This window comes from Rhinoraja longicauda, unplaced genomic scaffold (assembly GCF_053455715.1).
Source record: "Rhinoraja longicauda isolate Sanriku21f unplaced genomic scaffold, sRhiLon1.1 Scf000094, whole genome shotgun sequence".
NCBI classification, from domain to species: Eukaryota; Metazoa; Chordata; class Chondrichthyes; order Rajiformes; family Arhynchobatidae; genus Rhinoraja; species Rhinoraja longicauda.
This window is the reverse complement of record NW_027601312.1, coordinates 92202-111179: the sequence shown is the minus strand read 5'-3', so window position 1 is coordinate 111179 and position 18978 is coordinate 92202. Positions and strand designations below refer to the sequence as shown.

The window sequence follows — 18978 nt, the reverse complement described above, 5'->3', positions numbered from 1 at the left end:
AAGCTGAGGTACGTAGCGAAGCTGAGGTACGTAGCGAAGCTGAGGTACGTAGCGAAGCTGAGGTACGTAGCGAAGCTGAGGTACGTAGCGAAGCTGAGGTACGTAGCGAAGCTGAGGTACGTAGCGAAGCTGAGGTACGTAGCGAAGCTGAGGTACGTAGCGAAGCTGAGGTACGTAGCGAAGCTGAGGTACGTAGCGAAGCTGAGGTACGTAGCGAAGCTGAGGTACGTAGCGAAGCTGAGGTACGTAGCGAAGCTGACCACGAATATAAAGGACAGTAAAAGCTTCTTTAGGTATATTAAGAGAAAAAGATTAGTAAAGACAAATGTGGGTCCCTTGAAGGTAGAAACGGGTGAAATTATTATGGGTAACAAGGAAATGGTGGAAGAGATGAACAGTTACTTTCAGAAGAATGAGAGGCGATCTTATTGAAACGTATAAGATCGTGAGGGGCCTTGATCGGGTGGATGCGCTAAAGATGTTTCCGATGATCGGGGAGACTAGAACTAGGGGGCATAGTCTTAGAATAAGAGGGGGCTCTTAAAACTGAGATGAGGAGAAACTTCTTCACTCAGAGGGTGGTTAGTCTGTGGAATTCGCTGCCTCAGGGAGCTGTGGATGCAGGAACGTTAAATAAATTTAAAACAGAAATAGATTGTTTTTTAATAGACAAGGGAATTAGGGGTTATGGGGAGTGGGCAGGGAAGTGGACATGAGCTATGGTTAGTATAGTAAGACCTGAGTAATCTCCTGGACAAGTTTCGATCGCCTAGCTTGGGGTCGGAGAGAAATTTCCCGGATTTCTTTCCCAAATTGGCCTGGGTTTTAATCTGTTTTTTTGCCTCTCCCAGGAGATCACACGGTTCTTTTGAGTGGGAAGAAGGGCGATAGTGGGAAGGGGGTTGGGGTAGGATCAGCCATGATCGTATTGAATGGCGGAGCGGGCTCGAGGGGCCGGTTGGCCTACTCCTGCTCCTATTTTCTTGTGTTCTTGATCTGTCTTCACTAAGGAAGACACAAACAATCTCCCAGATGTAGTAGAGGACAGGATCTAGGGGGATAGAGGAACTGAAAGAAATTTGCATCAGGCGAGAAATAGTATTGGGTGGACTGATGGGACTGAAGGCTGATAAATCCCTAGGGCCTGATGGACTGCATCCCAGGGTACTCAAGGAGGTGTCTCTAGAAATCGTGGGCACATTGCTGATCATTTTCCAATGTTCAATAGATTCAGGATCAGTTCCTGTGGATTGGAGGGTAGCTAATGTTATCCCACTTTTCAAGAAAGGAGCGAGAGAGAAAACGGGGAACTATACACCAGTTAGCCTGACATCGGTGGTGGGGAAGATGCTGGAGTCAATTATTAAAGAGGTAATAACGGTGCATTTGGATAGCAGTAAAGGGATTGGTCCAAGTCAGCATGGATTTATGAAGGGGGAATCCTGCTTGACTAATCTGTAGTTTTTTGAGGATGTGTCAAGTAAAATGGATGAAGGGGACCCAGTGGATGTAGTGTATCTAGACTTTCAGAAAGCCTTTGATATGGTCCCACATGGGAGGTTGGTGAGCAAAATTTGAGCACATGGTATTGGGGGTAGGATATTGACATGGATAGAGAATTGGTTGGCAGACAGGAAGCAAAGTGTAGGAATAAACAGGTCCTTTTCAGAATGGCAGGCAGTGTTGAGTCGTACGCCGTAAGGCTCAGTGCTGAGGCCGCAACTATTTACAATATTTATGATTTGGATGATGAAATTAGAAGTAACACTAGCAAATTTGCAGATGACAAAGCTGGGTGGCGGTGTGAACTGCGAAGAGGATGTTAGGAGGTTGCAGGGTGACTTGGACAGGTTGAGTGAGTGGGCAGATGCATGTCAGATGCAGTATAATGTAGATAAATGTGAGGTTATCCACTTTGGCGGCAATAACGAGGCAGATTATTATCTCAGTGGTGTCAGATTAGGTAAAGGGGAAGTGCAACGAGACCTTGGTGTCCTTGTACACCAGTCACTAAAAGTAAGCGTGCAGGTACAGCAGTTAGTGAAGGAAGCTAATGGCATGTTGGCCTTCATAACGAGAGGATTTGAGTATAGGAGCAAGGAGGTCCTGCAGTTGTATAGGGCCCTGGTGGGACCACATCTGGAGTATTGTGTGCAGTTTTGGTCTCCTAATTTGTGGAAGGAGGTCCTTGCTATTGAGGCAGTGCAGCGTAGGTTCACGAGGTTAATCCCTGGGATGGAGGGACTGTCATACGAGGAAAAACTGGGCTTATATTCACGAGTTTAGAAGGATGAGAGGGGATCTTATAGAGACGTATAAAATTATAAATGGACTGGACCATCTGGATGCAGGAAAAATGTTCCCAATGTTGGGGGAGTCTAGAACCAGGGGCACAGTCTAAGAATAAAGAGGAAGCAATTTGAAACTGAGGTGAGAAACCTTTTCACCCAGAGAGTTAGTTGTGAATTTGTGGAATTCTCTGCCACACAAGGCAATAGAGACCAATTCACTGGATGAATTTGAAAGAGTTTGATAGAGCTCCTGTGGCTAGTGGAATCAAGGGATATGGGGAGAAGGCAGGCACAGGTTACTGATTGTGGATGATCAGCCATGATCACAATGAATGGCGGTGCTGGCTCAAAGGGCCAAATGGTCTCCTCCTGCACCTATTTTCTATGACTTACAAATCAAATCCCTTTCATTCTCGTCCAAGTCAGTAAACAACAAAATACCAGCACCAATTAACTGCAGTGCACCACTTGTTATAGACTTTGAGTTGGAAGAAAAACCCAGCCCATTTCAGATCTTATTTGCCCACAAGTATCAGATCGCCTGTTTATTAACTTTTTGAATCATGTGGGCCTTGTCAAAAGCAGTACGAAGTCAGGTGTAAGTTCGTGCCATCTTGTTGGTTGCTTGGACACACCCCATGAAAATTTATGGGATTTGCTTGAAACCAATATTTAATTATTTCCATCTCTAAATAGTTAGTGCAAATAAATCATGTTCCTCTGTGGGTTTATCCACCAATGGATAATATGTGTAAACTGAAAAAGGAAAACCTGTAAATAAAGGTAGAGAATAAGGACTTTGGCTTGTGAATTGTCCACTAGCTTAATCATCTTTGATTTCAGCATTTAAAAAAATCAATTTCTGTGTAATTGATATGTGCATACAAATTCTCAAATTTTTTTTTTTCATCCCAAGAAAATAATATGTATTCAGTAATATGTTAATATATTTATGTTTTTACAGAGTACTCAATATTATGACAAGAGGTGGTCGTGTGAGCTTTTTATCTTGGTTTGGGTCAGCACCTGTGTAATACTCACAAGGCACCTCTTACCACCACGCTATTGTGACCTGCTGCATAAGGCAGCATCACATCTGGGTTGTTGGCAGAAAGTAGATCCTACACTCTGTTCCAATGTACTTCAGCACCCGTAAGTAACTTTTAAAATCTCAAGCACTACATTCCTTGCTTTTACCAAATTTTTGGTTGAAGTATTGATGAGGTTCGTACCTTTTTGTCTTTTATTCAGATTTGTATTGTTTATCTGAGTATGTAGTGTCATGCTAAAACCATTAACACATTACCGTCCAGTCTACTTTAAACAGAGTTAAAGATTATTTCCAAACAAAATGACTGTGTTCTTGTAATGTAGGATAAAAATTATTTTAAAAATCGTTATGAATGTATCCTTTGAAATTTCAGCAAAGTTCATACGTTCTAGGAGCAGAATAAGGCCATTCGGCCTATCAGGTCTACTCTGTTAATCAATCATGGCTGATCTATTTTTTCCCCTCAACCCCAAAGAAAGTTGTATTGCATGAAATTTGGAGGAATGCATTGAGGAATTAAGACCACCTTGCAGTTCAGGAATTGAATATTTTTGGGCAGAGTTCCTAGATTACTGGCGTATATTTTATTTATATATATATATATATAATATGGCTTTAAGTTTGGAATAGTGACTAATAGAAGCTGGTTATTTTTTACTTTGAATATATATTGATTGCTTTTATTTGTTCCATACTTCTAGCTGGTCAGAAGAGTATATGTGGCCACAGGGAGTATTAGTAAAACATAATAAGAATGTATACAAAGCTATGGGAAATTACAACGTGGCAATTCCTTCCGACGTTTCACACTTCAGATTTTATGTAAGTATGGCTTAGCATCTTAAGAGAATTTTCTATTTTTATTATAACAACTATATTTGTAATCATTTGATTTTAAGAATTCCCTACTTTGTATTTATTTTAAATGTGAAATGTTCTTTGTCACAAAGCACAGAATCAGGCCCTTTGGCCCAACTTATCCAGGCTGACGCAGTTGCCTAACCAAACTTGTCCCTTTTACCTGCACCTGGCCCACATTCCTCCAAGCCTTTCCTATCCATGTACCAGTCCAACTATCTGTAAAATGTTGTTCCAGCTTCTATGACATTCTATCCTGTAATCAATACAATACCAATGAAGGCAAGTGACCAATAGCCTTTTTCACAACCCTATTTGCCTTTGATGCCAACTTCATGGAATTGTGTGCCTGCAGCCCTTGGTCTTTGGTTTACAACACTTCTTTGGGTCCTATACATAAGTCCTATCCTGGTTAACTGTGCCAAAATACAGCAGTTTATTTATCTGATTTAAATTAAATTACAAGAAGTCATGGTCATACAGTACGGAAACTTGCCCATGGTGACCAAACTGCTAACACTCCACTAGTCAACCTGCCTAAATTTGGCCCACAACACTCCATGTCCTTTCCTGTCCATGTACCTGACCAAATGTCTTTTAAATGTTCTTGTAGTGAATGAATGAGTTTATTGGCCAAGTATATGCTATGCATATACAAGGAATGTGCCTTGGTGCTCCGCTCACAAATGACAACACAAACACAGTTAACAATTAAGAATAAAGCATAAACACATCAAAATAATAAGGATACAACATTACGGTAAACATGTGGGTGAAAAATAAACCAGAGCAAAAAATAAACTACAGACTTTGGTTATTAAGTAGAACCAGCTATCAAGACAGATGTGTATAGCAATTCATTCTTCCCTCGCACAATTAAAGCGTGGAATAGTCTTCACCCTACTATAGTTACTCAACCAGACGCAACTAAACTTAAGGCAGCTCTTCTCCAAGAAGCCCTTCTTGCTAAGTCCATACTCCGCCACCTCCAGTTTAAATTCCATTTAGAATATTTTGGAGGACCAAGAACCAAGACTGAGGTAAAACCACATCCAACTGATGGAGCATGGAAATTGGCCATTAGGTCCACCATATCCACACCAACCAGTGGTCACCCGCCACATCCAGAGTTGGCCCATGGCCTTCTATACGGAGGCAGTTGTCTTATCTGGAAAATTGGCTTACTGGAAGGAAACAGAGGGTGATGGTGGAAGTTAGGGTTAGGCCTGTGACTAATGACTGACTACTGATTCAGGTTTCATGCCAAGACCATTTCTGTTAGTCATCTGTATCAATGATTTGGATGAGAACTTACAAAGCATGACTAGTAATTTTGCAGATGACACTGAAGTAAGTGGGTGGTAGCGAAGATTGTTGTGAAAAATGCAACAGATCATGATCGGTTGGACAGGTGAGCTGAGGAATGGTTGATGAAATTTAATAAAGAGAAATGTGAGGTGTTGCATTTTGGGATGTGTAACCAGGGCAGGACCCTACACAGTGAATGTTGCAGCTTTGGGGAGTGTTATGGAGCAAAAGGATCTTGGAGTGCTGGTACATAGTTCCTTGAAAGTAGCGTCACAGGTGGTCACAAGGGTTTTTGGCACATTGGCCTTCATCAGTCAGAGTACTGAGTATAGAGGTTGGGAGGTCATGCTACAATTGTACAGGACACTGAGGCCACATTTAGAGTTGTGTTCAGTTTTGGTCACCCTGTTATAGGGAAGATGTTGTTAAGCTGGAAAGGGTGCAGAGAAGATTTACGATGGTGTTGCCAGGACTCGGGCGGCCTGAACGATAGGGAGAGGTTTAACAGGCTAGGGCTTTGTTATTTGGAACGCTGTAGGATGAGGGTCTGGGAGGTGTGTAAGATCATGAGAGGATTAGATAGGGTAAATGCACAGTCTTTTACTTGGAGTAGGGGAATCAAGACAAGGCAAGGCAAGTTTATTTATATAGCACAATTCAGCAACAAAGCAATTCAATGTGCTTTACATAAAACATTAAAGAGCAGTTAAATGCAATTAAAAACAGTCATTAAAGAGAATAGAAAATAAAAACAAGTTAAAATGGAATAAGACAGGTATAAAATACAAATTTAAAAGATACAGTGCAGTGTAAGAAATGAATAAATATTTGATTTAATAAAAGGCAGCGTCAAACAGAATAGTCTTTAGCCTCGATTTAAAAGAACTGAGAGTTGCAGCGGACTGCATTTTTCTGGGAGTTTGTCTCGTATATGTGGTGCATAAAAACCAAACGTTGCTTCTCCATGTTTAGTTCTGACTCTGGAGACAGAAAGCTGACCTGTCCCAGTTGACCTGAGAGGTATTGATGGTTCATAATATAGCAGCAGATCAGAAATGTATTTTGACCCTAAACCATTCAGTGCTTTATAAACCAACAGTATGCCCCCCCCCTAAAACCTGCGTACGTTAGGCACAAACGTGACGCAACTCACTGACTAGGTGTTGAGGGTAGAGAGTGACTTCCCAGACTCCATGGTCATTGTTTTGGGGGACTTTAACAAGGCCAACCTCAGTCGTGAGCTCCAAAAGTACAGACTTCATGTTACCTGCCCCACCAGAGGGGAGAGGACACCTGATCACTGCTACTTTTCAATCAAGCACGCATATTGCTCTGTTCCTCGGGCAATTCTGGGTCTCTCCGATCATTGTTTAGTTCACCTTATTCTTACCTACAGGCAGAAACTAAAATCTGCTAAACCTGTGGTCAAAACAACAAAAAGGGGGTCAAGCGAGGGCATTGAAAAACTAAGTCCTGCTTTGACTGCACTGATTGGAATGTGTTCAGGGAAGCAACCACAAGCCTCGGAGTACATAGACACTGTGACATCAAATGTCAGCTTTTGCGAGGACAGTTGCATTCCCACGAAGACCCGGATCTGGTTCACAGCAGAACTCAGACAGCTCTGTCAGTCAAAAGATGAGGCCTACAGGAGCGGGGATACAGACCTACAGGCAGGCCAAGTACAAGCTGAGAAGAGGAATCAGAGCTGCCAAGGAAAGGTACTCTGAGAAGCTGAGGAAGAAGTTCTCAGCTAATGACCCTTCTTCAGTTTGGAAGGGCTAGCAAGAAATCAGCTACAAGAGGAAAACCTCCGCGCTCCTTGGACAATCATCAGCTGACCAACGACCTGAATGAGTTTTACTGCAGGTTCGAGAAACAGAAACATAATCCTGGGATCCTCCCCCCCCCCCCCCCCTCCAATCATCACTTCACATGTACTCGCAGCCTGACCGTTCTGAAAAGACTGGATCCTTCCCCACCCATTCCTCCCCAAGCAGCAATTCACACCTACTCACAGACATACTCCAGTTTGCAAAGACCAATTTGCACATACAGCCTGACTCCAGACTGGGCCCCCGTCCTCTGCCCAACGTCAGTCTGGCCACTTCTTCATCTCCAACAATAGAAATTGCGGAGGTGGAGAGGCTATTCAGGAAACAGAAAAGCCGGAAATCTCCAGGACCGGACAATGTTTCGCCCTCTACCCTCAAGCTCTGTGCTGAAAAATCTAGCACCGATCTACACAGACATTTTCAACCAGTCCCTGCAAACCTGCACTGTCCCTGCCTGCCTCAAGGTCTCCACTATTGTCCCTGTACCCAAAAAGACAAGGATCACTGGTCTTAATGACTACAGGCCTGTCGCACTGACCTCTGTAGCCATGAAGACCTTTGAAAGACTTGTGCTGGCCCAGCTGAAAAACATCACAAACCCCCTGCTGAACCCTCTGCAGTTTCCATACAGGGCCAATAGATCGGTGGATGACGCAGTTAACCTAGGCCTGCACCTAGACCGCAAGGGGACCTATGCCAGGATTCTGTTTGTGGACTTTAGCTCTGCATTTAACACCATTGTGCCAGAGCTACTACACTCCAAACTATCCCAGTTGACTGTTGCCTGAACCCCTCTGTCAGTGGATCATCAACTTCCTGACAGACAGGAAGCAGCATGTGAGGCTGGGAAAGCACATCTCAGACCTGCAGTCCCTCAGCATAGGAGCACCGTAAGGCTGTGTACTCTCCCCTCTCCTTTACTCTCTCTACACCAACGACTGCACCTCCACAGACTCCTCTGTCAAGCTCCTCAAGTTTGCGGATGACACAGCCCTGATTGGACTGATCCAGGATGGGGAGGAATCTGCCGACAGACGGGAAGTGACACAGCTGGCGTCCTGGTGCCATCGCAACAACCTGGAGCTCAATGGTCTTAAGACAGTGGAACTAATTGTAGATTTTCGAAGAGCTCCCCCTCCCCTCCCCCCACTCACCATCAACAACACCACAGTCACATCTGTTGAGTCATTTAAGTTCCTTGAAACCATCATCTCCAGGGACCTTAAATGGGGGGCCACCATCGACTCCACAGTCAAAAAGCCCCAACAGAGGATGTACTTCCTGCGGCAACTGAGGAAACACAATCTGCCACAGGCAATGATGGTCCAATTCTATACTGCTATCATTGAGTCCGTCCTCACCTTCTCCATCATGGTCTGGTTTGGCTCAGCCACCAAGCACGACATCCGGAGGCTGCAACGGATCGTTCACACAGCTGAGTATGTTGCTGGCTGCAACGTTCCCCTCATTGACGAACTGTACACTGAGGGCCAGGAAGCGAGCGGGCAAGATCATCTCTGACCCGCCTCTCACCCTGGCCATAAAATCTTTGAAGCACGTCCCTCTGGAAGGCGACTCCGGACTGTCAAAGCAGCCACAGCCAGACATAAAAACAGCTTTTTTTCCAAGAGTAGTGGTTCTACTCAATAACTAAAGTCTGTGGTCTCTTTTTTTGCTCTGGTTTATTTTCACCCACATGTTTAGACTGTAATTTTGTATCCTTATTGTTTTGATGTGTTATGCTTTATTCTTAATTGTTAACTGTGTGTTTGTGTTGTCATTTGTGAGCGGAGCACCAAGGCACATTCCTTGTATATGCACATACTTGGCCAATAAACTTATTCATTCATTCAACAGTAGTATTTTGAAATCAATTATTTGACAGACTGGAAGCCAGTGTCAAGAACTGGAGTGATGTGATCCACTTTCTTGGACTTAGTGAGGACTCGAGCAGCAGCGTTCTGAATCAGTTGCAGCTGTCTAATTGATTTTTTTAGGGAGATCTGAAAAGACAGCATTACAATAGTCAAATCTACTGAAGATAAATGCATGAACAAGTTTTTTCCAAATCCTGCTGAGCCACAAGTCCTTTAACCCTTGATATATTCTTAAGGTGATAGTCGGCTGACTTTGTAATTGACTCAATGTGGCTGTTGAAATTCAGGTCTGAGTCCATGACGACACCAAGATTTCTGGCTTTGTCCGTGGTTTTTAATATTGCCGATTGAAGCTGAGCGCTGACTTTTAATCGTTCCTCTTTGGCTCCAAAAACATGACCTCAGTTTTGGTTTCGTTTTGGCATATCCAATTGTTGATTTGTTCACTGACTCAGTGTTTGTAATGGACCACACTCCCCTGGTGATATTGTTATGTAACTTTGTGTGTTGTCGTTCATTATGGTAACTAATTTTGTTGTTTTCCATAATCCGAGTCAGTGGAAGTATGTAGATGTTAAACAGAAGTGGCCCCAGAATGGAGCCCTGGGGAACTCCGCATTGTCATATTTGTCCGCTCTGATGTGTAATTACCTGTATACACAAAATAGTCCCTGTTCTTTAAGTAGGTTTCAAACCAGTTTAGTACTGTGCCAGAAAGGCCAACCCAGTTTTCCAATCGGTCTAGTAATATGGTGCGGTCGACCTTGTCAAATGCAGCACTGAGATCCAGTAATACTAAGACTGAAATCTTGCCACTGTGCATTTAAGTGGATGTCATTGGAGACCTTAACAAGTGCAGTCTCAGTGCGGTGGTGTGGACGAAAACCTGACTGGAAGACATCAAGCTGTTGAATAATAGCTTTTTCAATAATTTTACAAACGGGAAATAAAAATCAAGAACCAGAGGACATGGGTTTAAGGTGAGGAGGGAAAGATTTAATAGGAACATGAGAGGCAACTTTTTTTGTACAAAGATGATTATTATATGGAATGAGCTGCCAGCGGTGGTGGTTAAGGCAGGTACTATCACAATGTTTAAGAAACTTTTGGACAGGTACATGGATAGGAAAGGTTTGGAGGGATATAGTAGGTGGAAATAGTTGTTGGTGGGCAAGATGGTCAGCATGGGTCAGTTGGGCTGCTTCCACGCTATATGACTCTGTAACTATTAAATACTGTCAGCCACTCTGCATCCTTCAGTTTTTCAGGGTATTTCTGGTACTCGCCACTCTGGGTGAAAAAGATCCTCCACAGATACACTACAAATCTCTTGCCCCTTATGCTAACCATATGTCGTGTGATTTTATCTATCCCTGATATGGGGGAAATGCCTTGCATTCTACCTTAGTTACACCTCTGATGATTTTGTATTACTCAATCATATTCCCCCTGAATCTCCTCAAGGGAAAACTGATCCAGTCTCTCCATTTTCTCCTTGTACCTGAAATGTTCCATCCCAGACACCATGCTGGTGAATCTCCTCACATAACCCCACCGATGAGCACCAGACCTTAATCACTAACACCATCACTGAGTTCACCAATTCCGGAGCTCTGCCCTCTAATGCCTCCAACCTTATCGTTCCCCAGCCCCGCATGGCCTGATTTTACCTTCTCCCTAAAATCCACAACAGAATTGTCCTGGAGACCCATTGTTTCTGCCTGTTCATGTCCCACCAAATTAATCTCCACCTGCCTCGAGCTCCATCCTATCCCCCCTGGTCAAATCCCTCCCCACCTATGTCCAAGACACCTCACATGCTCTCCGTCTCCTCAATAACTTCCGGTTTCCAGGCCCCCACTCCTTCATCTTTACCATGGATGTCCAGTCACTCTACACTTCTATCCACCACAAGGATGGTCTTGAAGCTCTCCGTTTCTTTCTCGACCGTAGAACCAGCCAATCCCCATCTACTAACAGTTCTCCACCTAGCAGAGCTGGTTTTTATCCTCAACAACTTCTCCTTCGACTCCTCCCACTACCTCCATGCCCGAGGCGTAGCTATGGGCACTCGCATGGGCCCTAGCTAAGCCTGCCTCTTTGTCGGGTACGTCGAACAATCCCTGTTCCAGACATACACTGGCCCCATCCCAGAACTCTACGTCCGCTACATTGACGACTGCATTGGTGCTACCTCTTGTACCCATGCAGAACTCACTGACTTCATACATTTCACCACCAATTTCCATCCTGCTCTTAAATATACTTGGACCATCTCCGACATCTCCCTCCCGTTTCTGAATCTCACCATCTCCATCACAGGAGACAGACTAGTGACCGACATCTACTACAAACCTACTGACTCCCACAGCTATCTGGATTACACTTCTTCCCACCCTGTCTCCTGCAAAAGGTCTATCCCCTACTCCCAATTCCTCCGTCTATGCTTCATCTGAGCCCAGGATGAGGTGTTTCACACTAGGGCATCAGAGATGTCCTCATTCTTCAGGAAACGGGGCTTCCCCTCTTCCATTATAGATGAGGCTCTCACTAGGGCCTCCTCTATATCCCGCAGCTCCGCTCTTGCTCCCCCTCCCCCCATTCGTAACAAGGATAGAGTCCCCCTTGTCCTCACCTTCCACCCCATCAGCCAGCGTATCCAACAAATTATCCTCCAACATTTCTGTCACCTCCAACGGGATCCCACGACTGGCCACATCTTCCCATCTCCTCCCCTTTCTGCTCTCCGCAGAGACCGTTCCCTCCGTAACTCCCTGGTCCACTCATCCTTTCCTACCCAAACCACCCCCTCCCCAGGCACTTTCCCCTGCAACCGCAGGAGATAATAGACAATAGGTGCAGGAGTAGGCCATTCAGCCCTTCGAGCCAGCACCGCCATTCAATGCGATCATGGCTGATCACTCTCAATCAGTACCCCGTTCCTGCCTTCTCCCCATACCCCCTCACTCCGCTATCCTTAAGAGCTCTATCCAGCTCTCTCTTGAAAGCATCCAACGAACTGGCCTCCACTGCCTTCTGAGGCAGAGAATTCCACACCTTCACCACTCTGACTGAAAAAGTTCTTCCTCATCTCCGTTCTAAATGGCCTACCCCTTATTCTTAAACTGTGGCCCCTTGTTCTGGACTCCCCCAACATTGGGAACATGTTTCCTGCCTCTAATGTGTCCAATCCCCTAATTATCTTATATGTTTCAATAAGATCCCCCCTCATCCTTCTAAATTCCAGTGTATACAAGCCTAATTGCTCCAGCCTTTCAACATACGACAGTCCCGCCATTCCGGGAATTAACCTAGTGAACCTACGCTGCACGCCCTCAATAGCAAGAATATCCTTCCTCAAATTTGGAGACCAAAACAGCACACAGTACTCCAGGTGCGGTCTCACCAGGGCCCGGTACAACTGTAGAAGGACCTCTTTGCTCCTATACTCAACTCCTCTTGTTATGAAGGCCAACATTCCATTGGCTTTCTTCACTGCCTGCTGTACCTGCATGCTTCCTTTCAGTGACTGATGCACTAGGACACCCAGATCTCGTTGAACATCCCCTCTTCCTAACTTGACACCATTCAGATAATAATCTGCCTTTCTATTCTTACTTCCAAAGTGAATAACCTCACACTTATCTACATTAAACTGCATCTGCCATGTATCCGCCCACTCACACAACCTGTCCAAGTCACCCTGCAGCCTTATTGCATCTTCCTCACAATTCACACTACCCCCCAGCTTAGTATCATCTGCAAATTTGCTAATGGTACTTTTAATCCCTTCATCTAAGTCATTAATGTATATCGTAAATAGCTGGGGTCCCAGCACCGAACCTTGCGGTACCCCACTGGTCACTGCCTGCCATTCCGAAAGGGACCCATTTATCCCCACTCTTTGCTTTCTGTCTGTCAACCAATTTTCTATCCATGTCAGTACCCTACCCCCAATACCATGTGCTCTAATTTTGCCCACTAATCTCCTATGTGGGACCTTGTCGAAGGCTTTCTGAAAGTCGAGGTACACCACATCCACTGACTCTCCCCTGTCAATTTTCCTAGTTACATCCTCAAAAAATTCCAGTAGATTTGTCAAGCATGATTTCCCCTTCGTAAATCCATGCTGACTCGGAATGATCCTGTTACTGCTATCCAAATGCTCAGCAATTTCGTCTTTTATAATTGACTCCAGCATCTTCCCCACCACTGATGTCAGACTAACTGGTCTATAATTACCCGTTTTCTCTCTCCCTCCTTTCTTAAAAAGTGGGATAACATTTGCTATCCTCCAATCCACAGGAACTGATCCTGAATCTATAGAACATTGAAAAATGATCTCCAATGCTTCCACTATTTCTAGAGCCACCTCCTTAAGTACCCTGGGATGCAGACCATCAGGCCCTGGGGATTTATCAGCCTTCAGTCCCATCAGTCTACCCAAAACCATTTCCTGCCTAATGTGGATTTCCTTCAGTTCCTCCATCACCCTAGGTTCTCCGGCCCGTAGAACATTTGGGAGATTGTGTGTATCTTCCTCAGGGAAGACAGATCCAAAGTAACGGTTTAACTCGTCTGCCATTTCTTTGTTCCCCATAATAAATTCCCCTGCTTCTGTCTTCAAGGGACCCACATTTGCCTTGACTATTTTTTCCCTCTTCACGTACCTAAAAAAGCTTTTGCTATCCTCCTTTATATTATTGGCTAGTTTACCCTCGTACCTCATCTTCTCTCCCCGTATTGCCTTTTTAGTTAACTTTAGTTAACTTTAAAAGAGTCCCAATCCTCTGTCTTCCCACTCTTCTTTGCTATGTTATACTTCCTCTCCTTAATTTTTATGCTGTCCTTGACTTCCCTTGTCAGCCACAGGTGTCTCTTACTCCCCTTAGAGTCTTTCCGCCTCTTTGGGATAAATTGATCCTGCAACCTCTGCATTATTCCCAGGAATACCTGCCATTGCTGTTCTACCGTCTTCCCTGCTAGGGCCTCCTTCCAGTCAATTTTGGCCAGCTCCTGCCTCATGCCTCTGTAATCCCCTTTGCTATACTGTAATACTGACACTTCCGATTTTCCCTTCTGCCTTTCCATTTGCAGAGTAAAACTTATCATGTTGTGATCACTGCCTCCTAATGGCTCTTTTACCTCTAGTCCCCTTATCAGATCAGGATCATTACACAACACTAAATCCAGAATTGCCTTCTCCCTGGTAGGCTCCAGTACAAGCTGTTCTAAGAATCCATCTCGAAGGCACTCTACAAACTCTCTTTCCTGGGGTCCATTTCCAACCTGATTTTCCCAGTCTACCTGCATGTTGAAATCTCCCATAACCACCGTAGCATTACATTTGTGACACGCCAATTTTATCTCCTGATTCAACTTGCACCCTATGTCGAGGCTACTGTTTGGGGGCCTATAGATAACTCCCATTAGGGTCTTTTTACCCTTACAATTCCTCATTTCTATCCATACTGATTCAACATCTCCTGATTCTATGTCACCCCTTGCAAGGGAATGAATATCATTCCGTACCAGCAGAGCAACCCCACCCCCTCTGCCCACCTGTCTGTCTTTTCTATATGTTGTGTACCCCTGAATATTCAGTTCCCAGCCCTGGTCCTCTTGTAGCCATGTCTCAGTGATCCCTACAACATCATACTTGCCCATGACTAACTGAGCCTCAAGCTCATCCACTTTATTTTTTATACTACGCGCATTTAAGTACAACACTTTAACTTCTGTATTTACCTCCCCTCTCACATCGGTCACAAATGGCCCTGCCCTTAATCTCTTTTCCCCTCTAGAACTTCTGTTCCCATTCTTCCGAGAGTCTTCTGCAATATCTCCTGTATTCCCTTTAACCTCATCTTCATATTCACAATTTGTTAACCGCTCCCCCGCACTACTTAGTTTAAAGCCACAGGTGTCGCACTAGCAAACCTGCCTGCCAGAATGTTTGTCCCCCTGCTGTTAAGATGTAACCCGTCCCTTTTGTACAAGTCACCCCTAGCCCAGAAGAGATCCCAGTGGTCCAGAAATCTAAATCCCTGCTCTCTGCACCAGCCCCTCAGCCATAAATTCATACCCTCTATCTCTCTGTTCCTGGCCTCACCAGCACGAGGTACCGGTAGCAGTCCAGAGATAACCACCTTCGACGTCCTACTTCTCAGTCTTTTTCCTAACTCTAAACTCCCGCTGTAGCACCTCCTTCCTCTTCCGCCCGACGTCATTCGTGCCCACGTGCACAACGACTTCAGGTTGTTCGCCTTCCCTCACTAGGATTTTCTGAAGCCGGTCCGTGATGTGCTGAACCCTGGCACCAGGGAGGCATCCTCAAGTCCCTCCTGCCACAGAATCTTCTGTCCGTCCCTCGGACGATGGAGTCACCCACCACTACGGCTCTTCCTGACTTCGGTCTCCCCTGTCGAGTATCCTTGCCAACAGGTCCGCCACTCGGACTGGAAACGTCTTCTGCCCCGACAGTTCCCAAGAGGGTATACCTATTTGCAATAGGCACAGCCACTGGGGTCTCCTGTAGTCCACGTCCACTCCCCCCTGAAACAGTCTCCCACCTTCGCTCGACCTGAACCCTTGGCGTGACAGCCTCACAATAGGTCCTGTCGAGGAAACTCTCGCATTCCCGGATGGCCCTGAGGTCATCCAACTGCCTCTCCAACTCCACCACACGTCCATTCAGGAGCTGCACCTCGACACAGTTCTTGCAGGTGTAGCTCCCAGAAGCTCCAGCGACTTCCCTATCTTCCCACATCCTGCAGGAAACACACTGCACCAACTTTTCCGCCATTACTTTGTGTCTATAAACAGTTCAGGCTTAAAACAATCGTAACCTCCTCACCTCAGCCTCCTCGCCGAAGACTCGCAGCCAAAGACTCGCACTTTTCTTACTGGGCACTAAGACTCGCACTTTTCTCACTGGGCACTAAGACTCGCACTTTTCTCACTGGGCACTAAGACTCGCACTTTTCTCACTGGGCACTTTTCTCACTGGGCACTTTTCTCACTGGGCACTTTTCTCACTGGGCACTTTTCTCACTGGGCACTTTTCTCACTGGGCACTTTTCTCACTGGGCACTTTTCTCACTGGGCACTTTTCTCACTGGGCACTTTTCTCACTGGGCACTTTTCTCACTGGGCACTTTTCTCACTGGGCACTTTTCTCACTGGGCTGCACCCTTTTGCAAGTCTTGCTTATATCACCAATTAAATTGCCTGATTGTCCAATTTACCAGACTTCTCACTTAAATGATCAACCAATCCACGTATTCACTTCTAACTGACTTATTACACTGTAATTGCCACTCACTTACTTTCAGCCAACGGTGGTCCTCTCTCCAACTTCCCGACCTTTACAGACTGATTAACAGTGCCCTATTGGCGCTCTTTTTAAACTGCCGTTCCTACCACTATTAGCAGGTACTTACTTTCAGCCAACGGTCGTCCTCTCTCCAACTTCCCGACCTTTACAGACTGATTAACAGTGCCCTATTGGTGCTCTTTTTAAACTGCCGTTCCTACCACTATTAGCAGGTACTTACTTTCAGCCAACGGTCGTCCTCTCTCCAACTTCCCGACCTTTACAGACTGATGCAACACCTGTCCCTTTACCGACTCTATCCAAGGACCCAAATAGTCTTTCCAGGTGAGGCAGAGGTTCACCTGCACCTCCTCCAACCTCATTGTATCCGCTGTTCCAGATATCAACTTCTCTACATCAGCGAGACCAAACGCAGGATCGTTTTGCTCAACATCTTTGTTCAGTCTTCCTTAACCAACCTGATCTCCCGGTGGCTGAGCACTTCAACTCCCCCTCCCAGCCTGACCTTTCTGTCATGGGCCTCCTTCACCGTCATGAGGCCCACCACAAATTGGAGGAACAGCACCTCCTATTTTGCTTGGGCAGTTTACAGCTCAGCGGTATGAACATTGACTTCTCTAACTTTAGATAGCTCATCTGTCCCTCTCTTCCCCTCCCCCTTCCCAGTTTTCCCATTGTCTTCCTGTCTCCACTTATATCCTTTATTTGTCCCGCCCCCCCCCCCCCCCCCCCGGACATCAGTCTGAAGAAGGGTCTCGACCCGAAACATCACCCATTCCTTCTCTCCAGAGATGCTGCCTGTCCCGCTGAGTTACTCCAGCATTTTGTGATAACATCTTTCCTAAAAGTGTGCTGAATAGAACTGCATATGGATCTCCAGCTGGAGGCATGTGTGGTCAGCAGGTGTGATTGTGGGATCTCAGCTGGACAAGAATGGTTCTGTTCCGATTTAAATTAGGCCAAAATTATTGTCATCACTTTATTTTTAACTTCTTTATGACCCGGTGTGGGGGCACCGCTGTGAGGGAGGGAGGGGGAAGAACAATGGAGACCCAGCGTGGAGGGAGGGAGGGAGGGGGAAGAACAATGGAGACCCAGCATGGAGGGAGGGAGGAGGAAGAACAATGGAGACCCAGCGTGGAGGGAGGGAGGGAGGGGGAAGAACAATGGAGACCCAGCGTGGAGGGAGGGAGGGAGGGAGGGAGGGAGGGGGAAGAACAATGGAGACCCAGCATGGAGGGAGGGAGGGAGGTAGGGAGGGAGGTGGAAGAACCATGGAGACCCAGCGTGGAGGGAGGGATGGGGAAGAACAATGGAGACCCAGCATGGAGGGAGGGAGGGAGGGGGAAGAACAATGGGGACCCAGCATGGAGGGAGGGAGGGGGAAGAACAATGGAGACCCAGCATGGAGGCACGGGAGGGAGGGAGGGAGGGGGAAGAACCATGGAGACCCAGCGTGGAGGGACTGCTGGGAGGGGGAGAACATAGGTGGACCTTGTGAGGGATACTTTAACTTTGTCAACACCCTTTATATGGCGACTTTACAAGCAAAGAATTTTGCTGTGACTTGTCACATGTGACAATGAAATATTCAATCAATCAATCATGACGTAATATTTCTACTCATTTTCGTCTGTGTTCGTTATGCATGCTGCAAATTTACTGCTTACACCATTGCTACCAAATGATGCCTTCATTCAAAAAATGAAAAATATGTAGCAGGACTGAAGTTTGCTGCACATGTGGCTGTTGAGTAAAAGTTCTGGTGTATTTTATCTCTCTGCAGTTTTTCTTCAATAAACCACTGAGGATCCTGAATATTCTTATAATTATAGAAGGACTCGTCATCCTCTATCAGTTGTACTCCTTAATATGTTCTGAAAAGTGGCATCAAACAATATCTCTTGCATTGATTCTCTTCAGCAATTATTATGCCTTCTTTAAACTACTCCGAGACAGAATCGTTCTGGGCAAAGCATATTCATATTCTGCAAATGGAAATTCGGAGAGTAAAGTAAACTAGATATGTTGCCCCTTACCCACAATGTCTATTAAAACGATCAAGCTTTGTATTTTTTGTTACAGTTCTTTTCGTGTAACTTGCATTAAAATATTTTTGTATGTCAAACAGCCATTATTCTTTGATCTTTTGTGCTTGATGACTTTCTGAAAAAGATAATTAAGCTTGCTCTGCTTGTCAATAAACTCTGCTGATCTCCTCATCCTAACATTGACCATTTAAAAAAAAAACTGGTTATGTTGGAAACCTGAATTGAAAACAAAGTGCGAAAAACATTTTGCACTTCAGGGAACATAGTGAAAAGAGAAGGAATTTTGAGATTCACTTTACACATTGCTGCACGACCTCCTGCATGTTTTCAACACTCGTTTTCTACCTCCCCTTAGTTTTTCTGATACACAT

The 18978-nt window shown here is 45.3% G+C and overlaps 1 protein-coding gene across 5 annotated transcripts in view; it reads left to right on the top strand.

Annotated features, from left to right (window-relative positions):
- Window positions 1-18619, top strand: part of LOC144589981 (transmembrane protein 39B-like) — a 56416-nt gene extending 37797 nt beyond the window's left edge. For all 5 annotated transcript variants that reach the window (XM_078394895.1, XM_078394893.1, XM_078394892.1 and 2 more), the window contains 3 exons: window positions 3256-3443; window positions 4044-4164; window positions 18343-18619. In XM_078394895.1, coding sequence (XP_078251021.1) covers window positions 3256-3443; window positions 4044-4164; window positions 18343-18579 — 546 coding nt within the window. In that variant the 3' untranslated portion in view covers window positions 18580-18619. The remainder of the gene's footprint in view (window positions 1-3255; window positions 3444-4043; window positions 4165-18342) is intronic.
- The last annotated feature ends 359 nt before the right edge of the window (window positions 18620-18978 follow it).